At 46.0% G+C, this 22,585-nt stretch overlaps 1 protein-coding gene across 2 annotated transcripts in view; it reads left to right on the top strand.

The window, feature by feature from the left end:
* The window catches only part of LOC306770132 (solute carrier family 45 member 3), a 33,990-nt gene that overhangs the window by 2,130 nt on the left and 9,275 nt on the right, over nt 1–22,585 (top strand). For both annotated transcript variants that reach the window (XM_079258945.1, XM_079258946.1), the window contains exons 2-3: nt 17,133–17,486; nt 22,366–22,556. In XM_079258945.1, coding sequence (XP_079115071.1) covers nt 17,339–17,486; nt 22,366–22,556 — 339 coding nt within the window. In that variant the 5' untranslated portion in view covers nt 17,133–17,338. The remainder of the gene's footprint in view (nt 1–17,132; nt 17,487–22,365; nt 22,557–22,585) is intronic.

The raw sequence follows: 22,585 nt of genomic DNA, 5'->3' as shown, positions 1-22,585 counted from the left end.
GGGGTCAAAGCATGAACAGCTTCTCTGTAGGTCCACAAAGAGAGACGGGCGCTAACGGCGACTGCTAGCCGACGACGTAGCGGCGGGCTCTGTCAGCTTTCTTCTAGCTTCCAGCTCGCTTCCTGTCAGCTTCCTGCTAGTTTCCTGTTAGCTCCCTGCTAGCTTCCGGTCAGCTTCCTGCTAGTTTCCTGTTAGCTTCCTGCTAGCTTCTTGCTAGTTTCCTGTCAGCTTCCAGCTAGCTTCGTTCTAGCTCCCTGTCAGCTTTCTGCTAGCTTCCTGTCAGCTTTCTGCTAGCTTCCTGTCAGCTTCCTGTCAGCTTCCGGCTAGCTTCCTGTCCGCTTCCGGCTAGCTTCCTGTCAGCTTCCTGCTAGCTTCCTGTCAGCTTCCGGCTAGCTTCCTGCTAGCTTCCTGTCAGCTTCCTGCTAGCGCTGGTGTTTATGGTTTGCCAACGGGATGGAAGGTTCTTTACAACTGCATTTCTGTCATTTATTTATGATGAAATTATTATTTTTAGCGTAACTGAATCGAGACGTGTTGCATCGCCATGACTGGATAAAATCGCGAATCTTCCCGCCCTGAATCCCGAACCGAATCCACCAGAAACGACTTCATCCTCCTTATTCCTGGAGACACTTTTCCAGGAATGTTATCTTGGCGCAAATCTGAGAATTTTTCAATTCAACTCAGCTTTATTTGTGTAGCGCCGCTTCACAACAACATTCTCAGGACTTTACAGACACATTAGTTCACGCTAATGCAGAAATAGCCGAGCTAATAGAAACCAGCTGATTGCATCATGACTTGGATCAAGTCCTCCATCCTGAGCTGCATGAGGCGACAGTGGGAAGGAAAAACTCCATTTTAACAGGAAGTAGAACCTGCAGCAGAACCCGGATCAGGGAGGGGAGCCGTCTGCCTGGACTGGTTGGGGTGGAGAGGAGAGCACTGGTGTAATGAAAACACTGAGCTGCAGACTTTTCAGTGTTCCTCTGCTTTTAATGTGGTGCATGTGAGTAAAAGCATGAATCTTCCATATCTTCATGAAGTCACTCCATGCCAGACTGTGTGGGTGACTCGGCAGCTTCTCCTGGCCAACTGTGGTTCTCTTTAAGCCCAATGTGCTGCTCTGCATGTGTGCCATTCAGACCGAAGTGCACAGTGACCGGATACTCTGACTAACTGCAGATAATCACACGTACCGATTGTTGCATTTTGGTTTGGAGGTGCGAGCGTGTCCTCGGACAGAACGCTGAGTGAGTCCAGGTTTAGCCACCTGGATTTGACAGCTGCTACATTTATTTTTGCTACTGACAGATATTTCAGCTCAGCAGGAATTTTTTCATGTTTTATCCAGTCTGTTTGCTTTTTTCCTTCCTCTTTCTAACATCCAGCCTTCTGTTCATCTCAAAGTATCCGTCTTGTCGCATCTCCAGTCGCCCCAGTTTCAGACTTATAGATGGTTGCACAAAACATAGAAAATGTACATTCACCTGGGCCGGACGAGTTGATGATATATATCGTCTGGATGAAATATCTATTGTTTCATACGAGGCTCTATTGTTTACGCCACACTAAGCTGCTTTACTGCAGGATTTTACGTCAACTAGATGCGCTTTACGGCACACTGTAATATCTAAACCAACATGTAGGAAGACGGCAGCAGACGTGTTTCAGAGGATAATTCACTAAAAGATGAGCAGCCAACCCAAACTGATGATGTTGTTCCTAAAAGAGGGAAATTTCTGTCTGGATGCGGTTTGGATATAAAAAGAGCGACGTGGAACTGACAACAGACTAGCTCACAGTCCCAACAACGGACTCCGACACAACTAACTCATTTTATCACCTGCAGGAATCAGGATAAAGAAAAGAGTCAATAAAAGCAGCGTCTAGTGGAGGAGAAAACTCAGAATGAACTCCAGACCAAACGCTGCAGCAGGTATTTACCTGTTGAACGCCATATGGCCATAGTTCCCCCAGATAGAAGGAGATCCCTGCTGCTGTTGCCTAGCAACACCTGATACATAACTGATGACTGACACAACATTACACACAGTTTATATGGTTATGGATCGTTATGGGGAGATAAGAGGAGCGATGTCGGGATATGAGGTGTCGGTCGCATCGCCCAGGTCTACTTCATGTCGGTGGGGTAGAGGCTACACGTCGCAGCAACACTCGTCTCCGTTGGCAGATTTTCAGGACGTAACGTCATTCCTTCGTTATTGTGTTATTGAATAATTTTATTTTGTACATCGATTCAGAATTCAGAATCATCTGCATCATGATACATATTCCAGTGAGACCAGTAAAACCAGCAGGAACATGGCGGCTATCCAGTCCCAAACTGTCCAGTCTGTTTGGGACATTTTCTTCTGGACGTTTTCTAGCACCGTTCCACATCAGAGGAGCAGAAAGAGGTTTTTAGTGTGTTCATGGAGAGCTGCAGGTCTCTGGAAGGTTTCGTGACCTGCTCGTTACCGCGGTAACAGCTGTATTTGTTGACGTGACCCCCCACCCCGGTGGTAAAACATCCACCACTGGGGTGGGGGGTCGTGGCCCTTTGTGAGGTCACAAAGAGAAAGATCCCAGACTTGCCCGTTTGCTCCGTTTTAGCGAAGGTGTGTCGAACAAGTGAGAGGAGACCGAATGCTGGCGTCATACACATCATATGACATCACACATGACTGAAATCAGATGGGACCTTTAAAGGACCTGATCTTCATACCTTGTTGCATCCTCGTCAAGAAAGGCTGCAAGACCGAGAAAAGCTGCTTTTGTTCCGGTCAAGACGCTTCGTCCGTGGCGGGGTGGGGCTGTTCCCACGCCGCGATCAGCTGTTCATTACAACCTGCATCTACATAACTTTCCGCGTTCGCCACGCCCACCTCAAACATCCAACCAATCACACTTCTGGAAACCCGAAGCAAAAGGTTCTGCTTGGCGGAAACACTGAGAACGAGCCGCCGCCGCGACCACAAGAGTTCGCGCCGCTGTCGGAGGCTGGATCAGAAGGTCAGAGCTGAAAGCTGAATTGTTGAAAATTTTTTATCGGAAGATAAAGAACGTCAGTTTGTTTTAAGGAATTAATCGCAGGCATGTTGACGGGAGATTGTGCACGATAAGCTGTTTTATAGCTGTTTAACGCCCCCCCCCAATCAATGATTGGAAGTGTCTGCCTGCTAAAACGAAGGTTAAATAAAATAAAAGGAAGAATCCCGTTGTCATATCCTGGCTGTGACCATAAGTTCAGATCCGGTCGGATCTACGCCTGTTTCTTCGCCCGTTAGCTTCGTTAGCTTGTTCTGACTTGGTTTTGTCGCGTCTAGAAGTGATGACCGTGGAGGAGGTTCATCCACCATGTTCACACCTTCTTCACCTGTCTGCAGCGAGGAGGTGTGGGTTCTTCCTGGAATGACGAGGAAACCGATCCAGAGAACAAACCTGACCTGGTTCTCTGGCGTTTGGTTGGGAACGTAGCGTGTTCTAAGACCTCGCAGCGTGGGGATGTGTGTGTGTCTGGCTGCTTTCTGTCTGAACCGGTTCGTACTTCAACCCTCTGGGATCGGAGAGATTTTTCTGCGTGCGTGCGTTTGTAAACACACGGATGACCACAAGTCGTTTTGCTCGCTTTGAGCCCTTTTGTGAGCTTGATGAGGAGTTTCCTGCTCAGAGCGCCGGATTGAGACGTAGGAAGGAAATATTTATCCTGCTTTAGTTTCTTTTGTTGGAAAGTTTTTGGTGACTGACATTTTCTCAGAGTCGCTTTGTGCCGTTCGCTCTGCGTTTACGTACACAGGGATGTTTTTAACTTCTTCCTCTGATGAAGGCTGGTTTTTACAGAGGTTGGATTTTATGTGGAGTCTCAGTTTACACACATAAAAAAGACAAACATTGCATGTGCACACACACGAGCGTGTGTGTTGGCGGGGTGTTTTCTGACAGGGAGAGACAGGACTTTGCCCTTCTCTTGTATCTTGACCATCTGGTCTGAGCAGCATTTGACTCGGGCGTTAATCATTACGCCTGAGAGCCGCTGCTGCTCTGACCGCAGCTGGACCACAGACCCGCTGGAGTCCGACTAGCCGTCGCTTTCAGATGCTCTGGGATTTACTTCCTCCATGCAGCTAGAGGGTTCATGACCGCTGGGGAGGGACAGTCGCTGCTCATGTTCCAGAAAGTAACTGGACACTTGCAAGGTGAAAACCTGCTTTTATGGCTGAGACAATGATCCTTCTTCTCACTTCTTTACCGATGTCTGAGGGTTCGTATCGGCCGATCCAGATGTGAAGCATCTGCAGCATCCTCTGAACGTAGAGACAAAGCTCCTCCCTGAAGGGATAGAGAGGAGAAGGTTGGTATCAGAGGAGACGGTACGCGGTGATGGAGGACAGTTAAACAGGAGGGAGTCTCTGTAGGACAGGGGCGGTTAGAGCTGTACAGGATGCTGTAACCTGAAGAGGAGGTTACTGTCCAGCCATCTTCTCAGCTTCCTGGTCATCCGTAGAGATGGACGGATACAGAGCACCGTTCCTTTTTCTCTCTGACCTCCGGCATAAATCTGGGATTTAGGTTATTTTCATTTACTTGTAATTTATTTAGCAGACAGCTGATTATGTAGCAGAGATGAACTTGTGTGGATTCTACGACTCCATAAATAACCTGTTTTTAAACCCTTTGTGTTTAAATTAATCCTCGTTGGAATTCTTCTCTTCATCTTGGACTGTTTAGTAAAACAGGATTTTTAAAGCTGCTGTTTTTCTGCCACGTTTCCCTCCAAACTTCTTCTCAAACCGACTTTAAATAATTTAACATTTCCAGTCCAACTCATCATGTCCGTAATTGCTGGACAATTATGTGGTGAAGTCTGCAGATGCTTCTTCTGGACCTTTCTGTCTGATGAATACATTTATTTGGACAAAATCAAGAAAAAACACAGTCTGACTGTAAATGAACACAATAAATAAACAAACTGGATGAAGTATAAAGTGAAACTTTTAAGTTTTTAACATATTTTCTGTGATTTTCTGGAGCATAAATTAGGCTTGGCTTGATTCCTGATTCCTTTTCATTTCAGTGAAATCTGATAAATTAATTTATTTACAGATATTTATACAAAAACATTTTTCTGAATTTGTTTACAGGAGCATCAATATTAGATATCTGAGAGTAATCAGATTACTGTTGCTTTTACAAGTACTTCTGAAAAAAAAAGATCATTGCATTTATTTTGGCGCTGTATTCTGGTGGTGACATCACTTCCTGTTAGCAAAATATTCAATGTTACCATGGTGGAGCTGCAAGCTGCTAACGTTGGAGCCAAAAATGCTATATAAAGAGATGGGCGGAGCCTCTGTGAGGTCACCCGTAGGTTTCTGAAGAGCTGAATTGAAGCTCGGTGGGCGGTTCCTACTGTCGCCATCTTGGCAGCTTCATGCGCGTTGTCTCGCCCGGAAAATACATATATGGGCAAAGAGGTGGAGCTGAGAGGGGGGCTGTGAGCGTCATGGTGGATGATTGACATCGAGCAAACTCCGAGCCTTCTGTAGCTAAGAGCTAACCGAGCTAACCCAGAGATAACAGGAGCTAACCAGCTAACGGAGGTAAGCGGGCTAAAGCTAAGTCACGTTGTTAACCGGCTAAAAACCGCGGTTGTTCTACGTTCTTCTGACTTGAAGCGGGAGTTGGGTACCTGTCAATCAAAAGGAAACGCATGTCTTTTTAACATGGGAGTCTATGGTGATTTGCACTGTTTTGGAGCCCCTATTGGATGAAGGGGGAACTGCAGTTTCTGGCTTCACCTTTAACCGCCTGAAGCTGCTGATTGGTTGGAATCCACAGTTTCCTGTTTTCAGTTGTGTAAATATGTAAACATGTCACCGAGCATCAGCGCGTCATGCCGGAGTGGCGCAACTGTGAAAATAAAAAAAATAAAATCAATCTGAGATTTATGAATAGATATTAATTACATTAGAATCAATTCAAATCAATGAATTTTTTATTAGTTAAAAAGTTTAAAAAAAAAAAACTAAGTTTGTTTTATATTTTTCCTGAAAAAGAGAAGATGATGGGAAGAGTTAGTTTGGATGAATATACTGCAATGATTCCAATGTTCAGTCGTTATTACAGCCTGTGTACGGCTGTGTATCTCTACAGCAGGAATACACGCTGTACACACTGACGTTTCAGAAATAAACCTGTCATAATTGTAGCTTCTCTTTCTTGTCATGTTAAAGTAAATATGTTGCTGGCTGAGACCGGTTAGTAGGGATATCTGAAGGGAAGAGTCATGTAAATCACTTTTACAGCATGCAAAGCATCATTTCTTTACTAACATAATCTTCCTTTCTGCGTCGGCGTGTTTGCTGCTGGGAGGAAACCTGACATTTCTCGGACGCGTCTTATTTATTTAGCATATTTTAGTTCTCCGTCTCATGTGCTTATAATTACAGGAGATGCAGAAAGCCACGAAGCTGCTCGCTTCCAGCCGGTTTCTCTACAGCTGCAGGGGTGAATATATGGTGGAGATTGAAGAAGGGATCTTTAACAGAAAGTTCCAACACTGATGGGTTTCTCTGGGCATTTTAGGGGATTACAGAAGAATGTGGGAGCAGACTTGTCCATTCCTCTTACTGCTACGTAGTAGAAGTTGCCGGGTTCGTCCAGAAGCTCTGTGTTTAAGCATCAGCGTCACGTATTTACTTAAAGGTTAATTTGCTGTTGAGGCACGCGAGTGATTGATGGTTGCTTTATGTGTAACCCAGGTGACATTTAGGCTTTGTTGGGTCTGTGCTGCTGCGCCGAGTGGAGTGGCCTTTCAGTTCTATTTCTGCTGCACTGTTTGGGTTTGCATGCTGCGTGTTGGAGCTTATTATGGGCATGTTGGGTTTGGCTGCTGCAGCAGAAGCCGGCTTTGTGGAACAGCTACCGTGGAATTAGCCAGAAGTCTTGGCCTGGCCAGGATGCGTTTACATCCCAGGGCAGAGCTGTGTTCCAGCAGTGTTAACAATAGAAACATCAGCGGAGGAGCTTGTACAGTTGGGTTGCTGCTGCAGAAACAGAGCTGAGTCTGGTATGTGTGGAACTTGAGGTTTTGGGTGTCTCGGCCTGAGCCTCTGTTGTTTTAGCGTGCACCTACGTCCATGCAGTCTGCTGAAGCAGACAATGAGAAGCTCTTTCTGGCTTCACCGAACCTCACACTGAACTTCAGCACGTGTTCGCCTACAGGGAGGATAATCACACAGTAAAATAACGCTCGCTCCACTCGGAACAGACTTTAATGAGATCTAAATTTATCCAAGACTTCAGGTGGAAATAGAGTCGCAGGTTGGGACCGGGACAGCCGAAGGGGGGGGGGGGCAGCACTTGTGTTGCAGACACCGCCAGCAGAAATGGAGATTCCTTAAAGCCACTCGTAGTTTAATGACATTACTGAGCAACCCCCCCAGCCAACCCCTCTCCTTTTTATTTTACACTGCCCTCCTCTTCTCCTCTTCCTCTCACTGTCATCAAATTAAAAGCTTTGTGTGGAGGCCGGTTTCGGCCTGCAGGCTCTGGGGGCAGACGAGTCAGCCAGCCGGCCAGAGGCCTTGGTGTGTGTGTGTGTGTGTGTGTGTGTGTGTGTGTGTGTGTGTGTGTGTGTGTGTGTGTGTGTGTGTGGACTCAAATAGGCTTTCAACAGGCTGAGCTGGTAAACCAGGAAAAGGGTTAAATCAGTCCACAGACGAAGTGGTGCAGGGGTGTGAGCTTAACGAGGACGAGCGGTAACGAGAGGGTGGCGGGCTGCCCCCTGCCCTGATTGGCAGCTGAACATGATACTGGGTCAGGGGGGGTGTTACAGAACAGTTTAGGAATGGATATAGATAGTGAAGAAGAGGCAGCAGTTCATTCTTTCTTTGCAAGCCGCCTGTTTCTGCTGCGAAGCAGGTTTTATGTTGTTTTCCTGAAGAGCAGAAACCAGCAGGAATATTCCCAGTTCCTACCTTACTGGCCGACCATGGGGTGGATGCAGAGGTGTGAAGAGCAGCAGAGAGTTTAGGCTCTGCTGGGGAATTAAGAGAAAATCAGCCTTTTAAACTGGTCGGCTTTTCTCTGGATGGTAAAAATGACTCTAATGGAGATTTCTGGTTTAATTTTACCGTGCTGCGAATTCTCGTCAGAAGAACCAAAAGTTCAGATAAAATGTGGAGGGCTGAATTATTTCCTTGAAAAACATTTGGCCTTTCCAATCAGCAGCTTCCGGTGGTTAAAGGTGAAGCCAGAAGCTGCAGTTCCCCCTTCATCCACTAGGGGCTCCACAACAGCAAATCCCCATAGACTCCCATGTTAAAAAGACCAACTTCACAGCAGAAATAAACATGTTTACAGCAGAAATAAACATGTTTACAGCTGAAATAAACATGTTTACAGCAGGACTAAACATGTTTACAGCAGGAATAAACATGTTTACAGCAGAAATAAACATGTTTACAGCAGGACTAAACATGTTTACAGCAGGAATAAACATGTTTACAGCAGAAATAAACATGTTTACAGCCTGATACAAAAATCCATTTAAGGTTTAATAGGTCAGGTTTACCTTCATGACAACTGTGGGGGGAGTGAATTTTTTTCTAACTCGTCCGTTTAAAAGTAATTTAATCTCGAAGTTCAACATATTTATGGGCGTGTCCTTTTGATTGACAGGCACCCGATCTCCCGCTTCAAGTCAGAAGAACGTAGAACAACCGCGGTTTTTAGCCGGTTAACAACGTGACTTAGCTTTAGCCCACTTACCTCCGTTAGCTGGTTAGCTCCTGTTATCTCCAGGTTAGCTCGGTTAGCTCTTAGCTACAGAAAGCTCGGAGTTCGCTCGATGTCAGTCATCCACCATGACGCTCACAGCCCCCCTCTCAGCTCCACCTCTTTCCCCATATTTGTATTTTCCGGGCGAGACGACACGCATGACGCTGCCAAGATGGTGATGGTAGGAACCGCCCACCGAGCTTCAATTCAGCTCTTCAGAAACCTACGGGTGACGTCACGCAGGCTCCGCCCATCTTTTATATTCAGTTTTTTGCCCTTTCAGATATTTTAATTTCTGTTTTTGACAGTGCATTCCCATCAGGATAGTCTGCTAGACTCGGTCCGGTTGGGGACCCGGTCCAGCTGTAGGGGGGTGTATCCATGCGGACCGAGATCGTGTTCACGCTGAAACCAGCCAAACCATTAGAATAATATCTCCCCATTCCCACCAGAGGTGGCGCTGCACTAGTATTTAGCAGAAGAGAGGACCAGACCGGCGTGAAGAAGAAAACTGTGTCCTAAGAGGAGGATTTTTAAGCAAACATGAAGAATTTCATTAGATGTTATAAACTTCCTGATGTGTGATAAATAATAGTTTAACTGTAGAACACTGTTGACAGGAAAAAGGTGGAAAATTTCATAAAAAATATCTGATCAAAGCCGACATGTTGGCTTAGAAGATGCTCGTAACACAGTGTCCAGGTTTGCACTTAAACAATAAAATAAACAGATAAAATATTACTGTTCTTAATTCTACTACTACTGATGATAATAATAATATTATTATTATTATTATTATTATTAATAATAATAATAAATAATAATAATAATAATAAGTAGATGAGTCCAGATTGTTCCGTCTAATGATGTTATTATAATAATAATAATTGATCTCCAGATCTTGTGCTATTATATAAAATGAGGCAGCTTGTGATGAGCGGTGGGATTGAAGAGACGCTGTCTTGATTGATTTTCCTGCTTTTAGTTTTTGTCTTCATGTAGAAATAAAACTTTACTTCAGTAAGTGCCGTGAAGCCACTTCCCTGCTAACTGAATATAAACACAGTTTATCAGGATGAATGGAGACTCATTTGCAGCTGCAGTCCCTCTTTATTACCTCTTTCACTGTGAAACAAAAGGTTCTTAGTGAGTGGAAAGCTTCCGTTTGTGGTGAGAAACGTTATCAGCCTGATTGACTGACAAGAGGATCCACGGTTTGACCCTGCTGTGCTCCACGATGCTGCATGGGGCAGGTATGCAAATCTCCCCGAGTCTCCTGTCCCTAAAGTGAATCTCGCCCTCTCAGGAGTCGTGAACATTAGTTTCTCGTCCCTCTTTTGGTTCTATGAAACTTAAGGGAGTTCTCCTGAGCGTTTGTCCTGATTACATCCTGTTCAGAGATGGGATTACCAGCGGAGAGAGAAAACGGCAGAATAAAACACGCTGCCAACGTGGTTGCACAGCTCAGAGGCTAAACATGAGCAACTATCGGTTGGTCTGATGATTCATGGCGGAAAAGGCAAGGTCAGGGGTCGCAGTGGCGGATGTAGGCTTGAGATTATGGGCCGAGGCGTAGCATCACTTGGTCATGGCCGCCTTTCAAGCAAGCAGAAGCAAAAAGTCTGACACTACAGCGTGTTATCATCCGGTTGTCAGAAAGAAAACGGTGCTGGAGGTCCGATTCCAGGCTCATCTGGATGGCAGACCGCTGAGTGATGGGAACACCTGCTGGTGATGGACAGAGGAGAAAGACTGGAGAGGGGAGAGGAAGGTTTTACATTCTCAGCAACAATCAGAAATATGAGGTTTAAAACTGAAAAACTTTACACTGTTTAGTGTTTTAAAAGCGCCTGATCTATTTCCATTCCTCCAGACTCCAGTCTGACCAAAACTTCTCCTGGTTTTAAACAAGAAGGCCGGGGTGTATGGAGAGAAATTTGTTTCTTTATTATCCACTCAAATTGTTAGATTTAAAACCAAAAATTATTTTGGAGAGCAAAAAATAATAATTGACAATACAAACAAATTTACAATAATAACACAAGTAATGAGTTATGACGCCTTGCTTGCTGCTCCAAGCACACTGATCAGCCGGGTTGTCTGCTCGTCATGGCCTGAGCAGAGTCGCTTCACCAGCGAGGGAATTTCAGGGCGCGGCGTGGAAAACTTGGGGCTGTGATTTAAAGTGGGAGTATTGTAAATATATGACTGGTTGTGGCCAACCATATGTAGTGCAATTGATCACTTTTGGGATAGATTTCAAGACCAACAGGCCATCAACGTTACCTGCAAGCAGGACAGCGTGAGAGAAATGGATGAAACGCAGAGCCAGGTGGAACCAACCAATAGGAACACTGCTCTCCTTCACCAGCGCAGGCCCCGCCCATCAATACCAACCAGTAAAAACTCTGTTCTCATTCACCAGCGCAGGCCCCGCCCATCAATACCAACCAGTAAAAACTCTGTTCTCATTCACCAGCGCAGGCCCCGCCCATCAATACCAACCAATAGAAACTCTGCTCTCATTCACCAGCGCAGGCCCCGCCCATCAATACCAACCAATAGAAACTCTGCTCTCATTCACCAGCGCAGGCCCCGCCCATCAATACCAACCAATAAAAACTCTGCTCTCATTCACCAGCGCAGGCCCCGCCCATCAATACCAACCAGTAAAAACTCTGCTCTCATTCACCAGCGCAGGCCCCGCCCATCAATACCAACCAGTAAAAACTCTGTTCTCATTCACCAGCGCAGGCCCCGCCCACCAAATGCAGTTTAATTCGCAAACAAAACTTCAGAAGTTGTAACCAAATGTTTTTAACTGTAAAGAGGACTTATTTTTATGCACAATGGTTGTAATTTTTGACTTACAAACATTAGTTCTGATTGAAGAAAACTTTAGTTTTGATTAAAGTTTGAGAAGTATGCTTTCTCAAACATATTTTTTTATTGGAACCTAATTTGTTTCTATCTCAACAAAAAAATTTGATTCTCACTTCTTTTTTTTCTTTTTTTTTTTGCTCTCAAAAATAATTTTTGGTTTTAAATCTAACTTATTTGATTGGATAATAAAGACACAAATTTCTCTCCATAGGGGTGGAATTATTTATATCGAATCCAAGTTTGAGGCTCCAGTAAGAAGCCCGACAGGACCGGTTCTGATCACGGCTCGTTTTCCATGGAATTCTGCAGGTTGGGATTTTTCACTTGTTGATACAGTTTCTCTCCTTCTCAGTTGGTTGCATTACATCAGCAGACAGTAAGCCAGGCAGGCAGTTGGCGTAAAGGCTGGTCCTGCTGGCATTCGGTGCACACAGTCGGGTCCATTAATGTGCAGAATGGGAGGAAGGCCACGGTGCTGGGCCAAACCGACCCTGCTGAGGCTTCTGCAGCCACATCCTCCACGCCGTTTGAGCTTCTGATGTCATCTCAGAGCAATTCCTCCCTCCTCCTCCCAACGCTCCTCTGTCCACATCCTGAACCAGCATTTCTAAAGACTTTTCATTTTACACCTCACTTTGTAACGCTACTCCTCCCAGCACCACTTTTTATACAATGCTGGTTTTGTATTAGAAAACCACTCAATGTCATTAGCAGAGATCTTTGATGGGGGGAAGCATGTGGCTGAAAAGGACATGGTAATGGAGCAGTGGGAGATCTAACAAAAGCAGACATCCTCCACCCCCACCATCACAGCCTGGCTCAGATTGTAGCGCTGAAACCATGAGGAGAAGCTGACTGCAGGTGTGTTCTCACGGCGTTTTAGTTTGTCTGCGGAGAAGCTCCAGCATCGTGGTGGAGGTGTTGGTAGAACACCTGGAACAACAAACCTCCGCGTTCAGTATCAGGTTTGTCGAGGTAGGGCAGATATGACGATATATGTCGTCTGGACGATAGAAAAAGTCTCGTTTCATCTCGTTCTATCGTTTACGCCACTATAAGCTGCTTCACTGCAGTATGTACGGCACGCTGCGATACATAAACATGGAGGAAGACGGTAGCAGATGTGTTTCAGAGTTTCTGTCTGGATGCGGTTTGGATATAAAAAGAGCGACGTGGAACCGACAACAGACTAGCTCACAGTCCCAACAACGGACTCCGACACAACTAACTCATTTTATCACCTGAACAGAAATCAGGATAAAGAATCCAGAATAAAGAATAGAGTCAATAAAAGCAGCGTCTAGTGGAGGAGAAAACTCAGAATAAACTCCAGACGCTGCAGCAGGTATTTACCTGTGGAACGTCATACGGCCATAGTTCCCCCAGATGGAAGGAGATCCCTGCTGCTGTTGCCTAGCAACACCTGATACATAACTGATGACCGACACAACATTACACACAGTTTATATGGTTATGGATTGTTATGGGGAGATAAGAGGAGCGATGTCGGGATATGAGGTGTCGGTCGCATCGCCCAGTCCTTGGCGGATGCCAAGTGGGAGCTCTCTCTGCACGCTGAGGGATTTCTGGGCAGAAGGACCCGGCGGACCCTCACACACTGGTGCAGATGAGGGAATCTCCATCACACACGTCTTAGGCACACCAAGATATCGTTGGAGCATCGTCATCGCAGAGTACATGTGTGCAGGAGGCGATGATTTCTAGGATACCTGGCACACGGGCTCGATCATTTCTAATGACGATAAATAAACTATTGGTAAAACACGGCTCCTGTTTGGACGTGATGGACAGAAACTTTTACGCAGGATGAAAGCAGTGAAAGATGAGAAGATCTGAAACACAACATGCAGGAAACATTCTCAGCAGGTTCGGTGTCAACAAGGCGGCAGGAGTCCCACTTTACATTTCTGTGTTTTGTCATGTCTCAGGGTCACAACGTCTGTTTCTTCCAGTGTCGTTCAGCCTGACAAACAGTCTGTTAACTTACCTGAGCAACGTGAACGTGCACGTATGTCTCAAAGAGCCTGAAAACAATTTATTCCATGAAGAGCAGAATAACTGTGGGGTGAAAGCTTAAAAGCTCCGTCCTTTCTGCCGGTCAGAGGACAAAAATCTGAAGCAGTTTTATTTTTAATGTTTGACTTTGGTGTGGCTAAATGGATGAAGGTCGACTCGTCTAGCCGACACGTTTGGCCTGACTCCATCAGCGAGGTGCAGAATTGGGTGCCGTTTCAGCCGCCAGTGACTCCTCCAGAGTCAGCTGGGCTGCAGAAAGCATTCAGAAAGCCACAACCAGCTGTGGGCAGATACGTCAAAAGGCTCCTTTAAGAATGCAGGTCAGACTCCGTACTGACCTCAGGGGGTGAGGAAGTATGAGGAAGAAGAGGATGAAGAATGTGTGTGCATGTATACACACACTCAACATGTGGGGAGGGGGTTGTAGTGGCCAGACAGGCTGGAGGGGCAGACTGGTCCCCTGATGGGCGTCTTTCAATGTGCCGAGCTGGGAGGGAATGAGATCAGACGGGTGTGAAACGGTCCCCTCGTTCTGTGACCTCGGCCCACGACAGATCGTTGCTTTGTGCGTCAGATTCTTCGAGGTGAGCCTCCATGAAGGATTCCCACCGGCTAAGATGGAGACGAGTGAAACACTTTTTATGTCTAAATGCTCTGAAATGAAGAGATTTTCTGTCGTCAGGAGGACGTTAAATATTTCCTCCAATCTGTTTATGTTGACGTGAACTTTTCTTTCCTTTTTGGTTTGGTGTTTCTTCTGACTTGAAATGAGAAATGTTCACACATCTAGTCAGGCTCCAACTGTTAACTAGAGCTGCTTGATTATGACAAAAATTCTTATCACGATTATTTTGACTGAAATTGAGATCTGGATTATTTAACACAACTATCCAGTATTTCTAAACAACGCTGCGCGTCGTGGTGTTCTAGACTCCGTGTCGTGCATTATAACCGTCTAATGGACGGTTCCGAGTTGTTTAATCCGCTTTTACCGCTTATATAGGAACTATTTTACGTTGGCCTGGATGTACGTTTTATACCAAACAACCGCTGTCAGGCTGCAGCGCGTTTCTCTCACTCACCTGTTAAAAGACGGCTGATCTGAACCAGCTGGTTAACGCGTTGCTATGGTAACGCCCCGTAACGGAGGGATATTACAGTGTTTAACTGGCCGAACTATGTATAGGAAAATAATGCAGCCAGTTGTCACTGACAATGGTATAAACTATGTTTAGGTGAACTTCCACAACCTACTGCAGTTATTCTACATTGACCTGCAGCCGGAGCCGACTGAGACTGGCCGCCTGGGAGTGCTTTAGGACGGGAGAGGCTCCCGCTGCTCCTTCCTTACAGTAACTGCAGAACAATATGTGCCTTCAAGTCAGTCGCCAAAACACCAGAAAAGTCTCTAATAACTCCAGTAAAAGCTGCTAGATTTGTCGCTTTTAACAAAAAAAGTCTCCAGATTTAGCGAGAAAGTCTCCAAGTTGGCAACAGTGTCTGAATGAAAGCAAAGCGGCTGTGGGAGGAGTTTACAGCACAACGCTGCAACGCCAGAGACGCTCGATTAGCAGCTGAAGACAGCAGGAGAGGAAACTGCAGAGAGGAAAATAATCACACCCTTTTAGTTTTATCATCGTTGGAAACCCAGATCGTACTGAGATTACAATCCCATTAATCGCCCAGACCTACTGTTAACCACAAATAATTTGATTGGTGATTGGTGAAATGACCACCGACTGGTCGGCGTCTGTCAGAGGTAAAACCTCCAAGCCTGATCGTCAAACTAAATCATGCTTTATTCCGTCCCGTCTGGATGGTTGCAGCTCACCGTTAGCAGGATTTAGCCAGGTTTGGATTAAAATACAGCGACCTGCTTAGAAAGAAGCAGGATATCACACCAACCCACTTCTAGGCCCACTCCACTGTCTTCCACATTATTTGTAAATCAGTTTAAAAGTCTTGTTTTAAATCTTCTCACAGTCCAGCGTTCGCTGCTACCGCGGGAGGTAATGAACTGCTGAACCATTTCCAGGTGAATGAAGCAGATTTTACACCGAAGTGAACCAGGAAACGTTTCAGGTGTGGAAATATGCCGAGATCTCGCTGAGCATAAACAGAACCGGGTCACTGTTGTCTCTGGAATAAAAGGAGTTGAATGAAATGATATTGGATTAATCTGGATGTGTGTTATAGGTTTAATAAACTTTATAAAGGAGTGCAGCTTCCTTAATGCAGTAAATACAAATAGTTTATATATTATTATGAAAAAAACATCTTTTTAAGAAGTTGTATTTTCTAAATCTAAGGAAATTATTTGACGTCTCCAGAAAAACGCTCCAGTATTTGACATTTGTGTGAATAATTGTGGTCTGCAGTGAGGAGGAATTCCTGGCTGTAATTCGCCGCGTCTCCTCAGACACGATGACTTTATCTGCATGTTAGGAGGGAACAGATGGGCAGCATTGGCAGATATTTTTCACACAGCTGATGCAGATTTAGGACATTTCTGTTTTCCAACACTTGCTGTACCTTCTCTCTGCTTTAAAGGAACACGCAGCTGATTGGAGGATGGTTGTCAGGGTTGTGCAAGTTCTTTTTTCCTTCTGCACACAAGCAAGCAGAGATCTGATCATTTCTGATGCACCCATATCTCTACTGAAAACTTGTTGCTTCACTGCGTCTCATGGGTTTGCAGGAGGTTTTCTGCAGCTGACTGGCTTATTAATAACAATCTAATCTGTTCTGGAGCCTATTGATAAGGACTATATGTTGTCTGTAGGTCCTGCTTTCCTCACAATAAGGCGTGTAATGGAGAATGTCAGTGATTGTTGCAGGAAAAACGACCCTTTCATGGAGCCGTAAGCTTGTCTGTCAGTGTGGGAAGGTGTAGAAAATGACAAAGAGCCAGTTGTTGTAGCTCACCTTTGTAACTTCTTCTTAAAGCACAAAGAGAGGAGTGGCGTACGCTGGATGTTTCCTAACCATCTCACGTTGCCTGGGCTTCATACAACCTGCTTTTTTAATCCCAGAATGGGGTATTGTTCCTTATTCGTGTTATTTAAACCAACGCTCCTCCTACAGGCGTTGTCTCCAGTCAGCATCGTCTCCGTAGTTAGAGACTGTTCACACTTAACCCAACAATGGTTGCAATCTGCTGCCAGGTTCTGCAGCGGGGGCAGCGTAATGCGACTAAAGGTGCAATCAGAGCTTAATAAGCGCATAAAGATGGGGTCAGCTCGGGGGAGAGTGGATCCCCCACCTGTGACTGTGCAGAAGTGAAAGACCTTCCTGTGTCCTGCTTAAATCCTGCTGACTCTTGCAGAGAAATGTTGGGTGACCGGTGCACTCGCAGAACTTTCTAACAGCGTCAGATTATTTACCTGCTGCGCGACATTTCCTTCATTTTCCCGCCGTTTGCTCCGCAGGTCCGGCATGCTGACAAGAGGATGAATTCTGCAGGCCACCTGAGACATCCACGTATCTCTGCTGCTGTCCCTCGACAGACCCTCGTCCCCTCTGGGACTCCATTTTCCTCCCTGTGTTCCCCCCCCTATCCCTGCCTGGGACCCCCCCCACTCCCCCAGTAGTGGCCGTCCCAGAGGGGAGGAAAGGCGAGCCAGCTCCTGTAACTATGCCTGGATGGAGGTCTCAGGGGCGTCTGATCCTGCTGAACTCCCTGACCTGTGGCCTGGAGATCTGCGTGGCAGCTGGGATCACGTACGTACCGCCGCTGCTGCTGGAGGCGGGCGTAGAGGAGCGCTACATGACCATGGTGCTAGGTAAGACAGAAGCTCCTGAAAGCTGCTATGAATCCTTACAGGCAGGATTCTCCAAGAAACGAGACTTTGTATGCATAAAATGTCCCCTTGTGCGGGAAGCCAAATGCTAGGGGTGGCGGGGGTGTCGATTAGGGGTGTCGCTGTGCCTCAGGACTTCTTCTCCTTTTCTATTTAAGTCATAAAGATATAAATGAAGTTTTCACAAAAAGTAAACCTGTTTTGTCTGTTTGGTAATCTGGCACCGTTAGAAGCACAGCGGGGGGGGGGGGGGAAATGGTGCCGGGGGTGGTGGAGGAGGGGCTCTGTGGCGTCATTGTATAGTTTATGACTTTTTTTGTATAGCTTATATTTTCCTCTCTCTTTTTGGCTCCATCCCATAATAATCTGTCAGTATGCTGTAATTGGTGTGCGTGAAATAACTTGTGCACGTCGTCTTGGCCGGGTTTTCAGGCTGGTAACAAGAGACTGGCCAATACAGGGGTTTTTCAGCAGTCAGTGTGTGTGTTTAGACTTCCCTTCCTTTATCCTATCAGGATTTTTAAAGCACAAGAATAACCTAAAGTACTTCTTTAAAACAAAGAAAAGACTCATGATAGAAAAGTAAAAGAGTTTGGGGGGGGTATGGTCTATTTGGATAAAAAGATCAGTATCCAGATTGAACTGGTTTAACACTACAGTTACCTTAAAGCTTTATTCCAGACTCAGGCTCCAAGATGGAAAGATAAAACCAAAGTAAAGAAAAAGCAAAAGAAGAAAAAGGCACCGATGTCTCCACAACCGAGACCGGACTCATCCCATACTAAAATATACAGGAGTTATCCCAGAATAATTAGATATTTTGAAGAAGGAAGGCGACAAATAACATGAAATAGTCTGGAAAGTAGCGACTCCAGCAAACCTGCTGCCTGCACAGCATCATCTCAGTTTCTCCAGCATCATGGCTTCAGCTTGAAGTTTCTGTCAATCAGCCTTTGTGTAAAATGAACACCAGGATAGAGGAGCGTACGATATGTCCGAAACAAACACACCCTCACTCCATCAAACATCATGCAGAACTACCTATAAATAATAATAAATATCCACATCATTGGTCATTTGTTCTGTAAGAAAATGTTTTACCTGCTTACAGATGGTCAGATTGTTCTCTGACAACTTGAAATCAGAGTATTTTAGACATTTGTTTTCCTTTATTCTGCAAATCATGATAACACTTTTATCATTAGCTATGACACATCAACTCATTCATCTCTCTCAAGTCGGAGTATACCGTCTGGATTTATCTCAGCTAGCGGGTCGGAGCCGCCTGATGGAAAATTCCTGCATGCAGCTGCAACAAGTCATCTCAGTCCGACTGATGCAACAAGCAGCTTCTGGTTTCTTCCACCAGCATGTGGAAGAACAGAAAGATGTCAGTCTGTTCCAGAAGGGTCCGATCGTCGTCATCCAGCAGAGAAAAGATGTGAGGAGACGCAGGAACGACTGAAACTGGCTTCAGAACCGTCCAGCAGCATTAAAACTGGAAGGATGGTGGAGAAGCATCGACTTCCAGGAAGAAACGTGGTGGAAAAACATCCTGAATGAAGCTGATGGTGATCACTGGAACGTCTGGAGGAACCAGAACCAGAACCAGCAGTAGAACTCAGGAGCAGGTTTCATAGTGACTGTAAGAACATTTCCACATGAACCATGAGACTGAACAGCTGTGGAGCCGGAAGAAGACCAGCAGAAAGACCGGACTCTGGAGCCGGAAGAAGACCAGCAGAAAGACCGGACTCTGGAGCCGGAAGAAGACCAGCAGAAAGACCGGACTCTGGAGCCGGAAGAAGACCAGCAGAAAGACCGGACTCTGGAGCCGGAAGAAGACCAGCAGAAAGACCGGACTCTGGAGCCGGAAGACGACCAGCAGAAAGACCGGACTCTGGAGCCGGAAGAAGACCAGCAGTAAGACCGGACTCTGGAGCCGGAAGAAGACCAGCAGAAAGACCGGACTCTGGAGCCGGAAGAAGACCAGCAGAAAGACCGGACTCTGGAGCCGGAAGAAGACCAGCAGAAAGACCGGACTCTGGAGCCGGAAGAAGACCAGCAGAAAGACCGGACTCTGGAGCCGGAAGACGACCAGCAGAAAGACCGGACTCTGGAGCCGGAAGAAGACCAGCAGAAAGACCGGACTCTGGAGCCGGAAGAAGACCAGCAGAAAGACCGGACTCTGGAGCCGGAAGAAGACCAGCAGAAAGACCGGACTCTGGAGCCGGAAGAAGACCAGCAGAAAGACCGGACTCTGGAGCCGGAAGAAGACCAGCAGAAAGACCGGACTCTGGAGCCGGAAGACGACCAGCAGAAAGACCGGACTCTGGAGCCGGAAGAAGACCAGCAGAAAGACCGGACTCTGGAGCCGGAAGACGACCAGCAGAAAGACCGGACTCTGGAGCCGGAAGAAGACCAGCAGAAAGACCGGACTCTGGAGCCGGAAGAAGACCAGCAGAAAGACCGGACTCTGGAGCCGGAAGAAGACCAGCAGAAAGACCGGACTCTGGAGCCGGAAGACGACCAGCAGAAAGACCGGACTCTGGAGCCGGAAGAAGACCAGCAGAAAGACCGGACTCTGGAGCCGGAAGAAGACCAGCAGTCTGTGCGTGTGTGTCCGTCCGTGTGTGTGTGTGTGTGTCCGTGTGTGCGTGTCCGTCCGTGCGTGTGTGTGTGTGTCCGTCCGTGCGTGTGTCCGTGCGTGTGTGTGTGTGTCCGTCCGTGTGTGTCCGTCCGTCCGTGCGTGTGTGTGTGTGTCCGTCCGTCCGTGTGTGTGTCCGTGCGTGCACCATGGCGTGCTGTAATCAGCAGGCCCAGCCATGTGTGCAGGATGAGCTGCTCGCTCCATCTGTAAGACGTGATGACGGAGAATCATCTCACCACCAGCGACAGAGAGAAACTGAGAAGTGACGAGAAAATCTCTAACAGGCAGTTTCTTGTTTCCGCTTTGCTTCCTTCTGATCTGAAACCGCCGTTAGTTGCAGAAACAAGATGTCACTGATCAGGATGTAATATTGGAAACATGCTGATGTTAAAAGCTTCTGCATTGAGATAAAGATGTGCAAACAGAAGACGAAAACTTGGCTCCAGATTTCCGTCTTCCATTATCAGCTGGCCTGATCACAAGCATCTGTTCCTGCTGACTGGGCTCCCTCAGCAGGCGGTGGCTGATGGGACCCCAGATTAGTAAAAAGCAACCTGTCATCAGATAATTTGTTATTTTAAATAATCAAACAAGTCCTCCATGTAAATCTGGAAGACATTTCAGAGCTGCCGTCTAAGTAGCTGCTTGCTCTTGTGTTTTGGTCACAAACATACCAGAGAGACCGACATGAAGGAGTTCTTTCTGATTCTTAAACGTTGTGCGGAAACTTTTTCAGCTTTGGAAACCTGAAGCAGATGGAAAAGATTTGTTGTGTTAGCATGTACTCTTCTAAAATTTAGTTTGGGAAATGCAGATGGAGATACGAGGTGGTGCTGGGATCAGCCTCAAATACAGTCTGGAGCTGGGTCCAGATTTAACTCACCAAAATTGATAAGTAGAATTTAGATACAGATTTTTCCCTTTTTTGTTTTCTTTTCCCGTGACATCTGATGCTTGGTGAGATATGAGCATGTATCTGAAAGGTTTCCATTGAAAATCATCTTCTCTCTAAAATAACGTCACATTCAGATGATTTTATTCACCACTGGATTACAGGGAAACATTTGGGCAGCCTATTACCTGCCACAGTAGTGGTTAGGGGAAGACCACACAATCTCACATTAGAGGCTAATGCTAACAATGTGGGATATTTACATTAGCAGCTAATGCTAACAATGTGGGATATTTACATTAGCAGCTAATGCTAACAATGTGGGATATTTACATTAGCAGCTAATGCTAACAATGTGGGATATTTACATTAGTAGCTAATGCTAACAATGTGGGTTTTCAATTTAGCAGGTAGTGCTAACAATGTGGGATATTTACATTAGTAGCTAATGCCAACAATGTGCAATATTTACATTAGTAGCTAATGCTAACAATGTGGGATATTTACATTAGCAGCTAATGTTAACAATGTGGGGTTCTCACATTAGCAGCTAATGCTAACAATGTGCAGGTCTCATATTAACAGCTAATGCAAACAATGTGGAGTTCTCACATTAGCAGCTAATGCTAACAACGTGGGGTTCTCACATTACCAGCTAACACCACAGGGCTCTCACATTATACACCAACGCTAATGCTGTGGGCTGTAATATTAGCAGCTAACCCTAAGACCGTTTCCACCATGTTGAACAAACACTTAATGTTCTGAAAATGTTTGTGACGTCAACACGTACGTATCGTGTATATATTTCAGAAGTGTATGTAATTAAATCAGATTATTGTAGTAATCTGAGTTTGATGCTCGTGTAAACAGACCCTTTCATTCATTTTCTATACCAGTTATACTGGTAAATGGTCACGGGGAAGCTGGAGCCTATCCCAGCAATCATCAGGCGAGAGGCAGGTACACCTGGACAGGTCACCCGTCCATCACAGGGCCTAAACGGACTCAGTGTCTTAAAACTTTTCTGAGAAAGTTTCATATCCAAGAAGAACTGGTTTTACATAAATATGTTTAAATGAACTTAAACCTAATTAAATCAGGAAACTAGGATCAGCCCTCCAGTTCCTCACCGCCGTCCATCCAAAGCCTTCGCCTCTGCTGCATGTTCCTCCACCATTCTCTCTGACCTCATTTCCTAACAAGCTGCTTTTCATGGAAGACCTCTAGAACGCACCACGCGTTGGCCGTGCGTCGGCTTCATCCTTTCAACCGACTACGTTTCCTTTCTGACTCTATGTCTCCGGTTGTCACCGCAGGTATCGGCCCGGTCCTTGGCCTCCTGTTCATCCCGCTGATTGGCTCAGCCAGTGACCACTGCAACAGCAGTTACGGTAGAAGACGGCCCTTCATCTGGCTCCTGTCTCTGGGAGTTCTTCTGGCACTTTTCATCATTCCCAACGCTGATGTCCTGGCGGCACGCCTTGCCTGGGGCGGGCGCACCCTCCAGGTGAGAATGCATCTTATTAGTGATGGACC

This window comes from Telmatherina bonti, assembly GCF_933228915.1.
Source record: "Telmatherina bonti genome assembly, chromosome: 2".
NCBI classification, from domain to species: Eukaryota; Metazoa; Chordata; class Actinopteri; order Atheriniformes; family Telmatherinidae; genus Telmatherina; species Telmatherina bonti.
This window is presented reverse-complemented; position numbering and strand designations above follow the sequence as displayed.